The sequence below is a fragment of the Tachysurus fulvidraco genome, chromosome 22 (genome assembly GCF_022655615.1).
Source record: "Tachysurus fulvidraco isolate hzauxx_2018 chromosome 22, HZAU_PFXX_2.0, whole genome shotgun sequence".
Lineage (NCBI taxonomy): Eukaryota > Metazoa > Chordata > Actinopteri > Siluriformes > Bagridae > Tachysurus > Tachysurus fulvidraco.
This window is the reverse complement of record NC_062539.1, coordinates 115,995-118,494: the sequence shown is the minus strand read 5'-3', so window position 1 is coordinate 118,494 and position 2,500 is coordinate 115,995. Positions and strand designations below refer to the sequence as shown.

The 2,500-nt window shown below is 37.3% G+C and overlaps 1 protein-coding gene across 6 annotated transcripts in view; it reads right to left on the bottom strand.

Moving 5' to 3' along the window:
• ngef (neuronal guanine nucleotide exchange factor) overlaps positions 1–2,500 on the bottom strand; it is a 31,168-nt gene that overhangs the window by 10,030 nt on the left and 18,638 nt on the right. For all 6 annotated transcript variants that reach the window (XR_007139125.1, XR_007139123.1, XR_007139124.1 and 3 more), the window contains exons 12-13: positions 2,291–2,454; positions 1,435–1,593 (exon numbers count right to left, since the gene is read on the bottom strand). Coding sequence is in view for 3 of the 6 variants with exons in the window: in XM_047806433.1 (XP_047662389.1) it covers positions 1,435–1,593; positions 2,291–2,454 (323 nt within the window). In the remaining 3 variants the exon portion in view is untranslated. The remainder of the gene's footprint in view (positions 1–1,434; positions 1,594–2,290; positions 2,455–2,500) is intronic.

Below are 2,500 nucleotides of genomic sequence, written 5' to 3'. Positions count from 1 at the left end.
CACACACACACACATCCAATTGTTTTACAGGTTCTTTAGTGGGTTAATAGCAATTGATGTCGACTAGTCTGGAGGTTCAAATGCTGTAAAACTTTGTGAAAATGACACTGGAGCGATGTATGTGTGAGCTGAAACCTGAAGTGTGTGTGTGTGTGTGTGTGTGTGTGTGTGTGTGTGTGTGTGTGTGTATAAAGAGTATGTGTGTGTGTATAAAGAGTATGTGTGTGTGTATAAAGAGTATGTGTGTGTGTATAAAGAGTATGTGTGTGTGTATCAAGAGTATGTGTGTGTATAAAGAGTATGTGTGTGTGTATCAAGAGTATGTGTGTGTATAAAGAGTATGTGTGTGTATAAAGAGTATGTGTGTGTATAAAGAGTATGTGTGTGTGTGTGTATAAAGAGTATGTGTGTGTATAAAGAGTATGTGTGTGTGTGTATCAAGAGTATGTGTGTGTATAAAGAGTATGTGTGTGTATAAAGAGTATGTGTGTGTGTGTGTATAAAGAGTATGTGTGTGTATAAAGAGTATGTGTGTGTGTGTATAAAGAGTATGTGTGTGTGTGTGTATAAAGAGTATGTGTGTGTGTGTATAAAGAGTATGTGTGTGTATAAAGAGTATGTGTGTGTGTGTATCAAGAGTATGTGTGTGTATAAAGAGTATGTGTGTGTATAAAGAGTATGTGTGTGTGTGTGTATAAAGAGTATGTGTGTGTATAAAGAGTATGTGTGTGTGTGTATAAAGAGTATGTGTGTGTGTGTATAAAGAGTATGTGTGTGTGTGTATAAAGAGTATGTGTGTGTGTGTGTATAAAGAGTATGTGTGTGTGTGTATAAAGAGTATGTGTGTGTATAAAGAGTATGTGTGTGTGTATAAAGAGTATGTGTGTGTGTGTATAAAGAGTATGTGTGTGTGTGTATAAAGAGTATGTGTGTGTGTATAAAGAGTATGTGTGTGTATAAAGAGTATGTGTGTGTGTGTATAAAGAGTATGTGTGTGTGTGTATAAAGAGTATGTGTGTGTGTGTATAAAGAGTATGTGTGTGTGTGTATAAAGAGTATGTGTGTGTGTGTATAAAGAGTATGTGTGTGTGTGTGTATAAAGAGTATGTGTGTGTGTGTATAAAGAGTATGTGTGTGTATAAAGAGTATGTGTGTGTGTATAAAGAGTATTTATAATGTGTATTTTATAAAGAGCATTTTCAGAGCTGCAGGTTAATCATGCCGCTAGATTAGAGTCTGATTAGTGGAGCGTTCCTGCTCTACATTAGACAGGGATGTTCCCTCCTGGATGATGAGGATGTTGTGTGTTAAAGTCCTGCTCCTGTTTCTGATCATTCAGACTGAACTAGGGTTAGGGTTAGTTATAGTGTGTATGCTCTGCGTTTGTGTATTTTGTGTTGTGCATTAATGTGTATGTTAATGTGTGTGTCTCACATGCTGTTGGTCTTTAGCATGTAGCTAATTGGACGATCCTCTTGATTTTCCAGCAGTTTGAGCACAAATGTAAATGCCAGTACCTGTCCCTGATCCTCCATGTCCTCTGTCCTCAACATGGAGCGACTACATGAGTCCAACACCTGAAACTTCTCCCCACTGACACACACACACACACACACACACACACACACACACACACACACACACACACACACACACACACACACACACACACACCAGAAACTGCATGGATATAGTGTAATCAACAATTACAAGTCTTACCTGGAATTATAGGGCAACAGCAGTGAATCTGAGTTTTGGTTGAAAATTAGATGCTAGATTTAATGTCTATTCTTGTTGTATTTATAATTTTGATGAGTTTTTGAGCTTTTATAACAAACATCCCAGATGGGCCAATATTATTACTATTATAATGATTTATAATCCCACTCTCAGTGTTTATAATGATTTATAATCCCACTCTCAGTGTTTATAATGATTTATAATCCCACTCTCAGTGTTTATAATGATTTATAATCCCACTCTCAGTGTTTATAATGATTTATAATCCCACTCTCAGTGTTTATAATGATTTATAATCCCACTCTCAGTGTTTATAATGATTTATAATCCCACTCTCAGTGTTTATAATGATTTATAATCCCACTCTCAGTGTTTATAATGATTTATAATCCCACTCTCTGTGTTTATAATGATTTATAATCACTTCACAATCACATCCATTGTTAAAAGTACTATAGAAACAAAACTGAGTTGAATTGGACTTTTGCCCCTTGGTTAGTTATCTGACTGTTGTGATTGTGTGTCGCACATTGATGACATCATGGCTGACCTGGAGCTGCGCTTGGTAATGAGCAGCAGGTTATTGAAGAGAAACAGGTAAAGGGGATGGAACAGTTTTCGGCTTCGCATAGTGCGAGTACTCTTCGGTCCGGACATCTGCAGAACCTCGCCCTTCTTCAGGAGCCATCGAGAGTGAGATATCACTGGCACTGACTGGGGTCAAAGGTTAGAATCAGGGTCACACTCTTTAGAAGTAGCT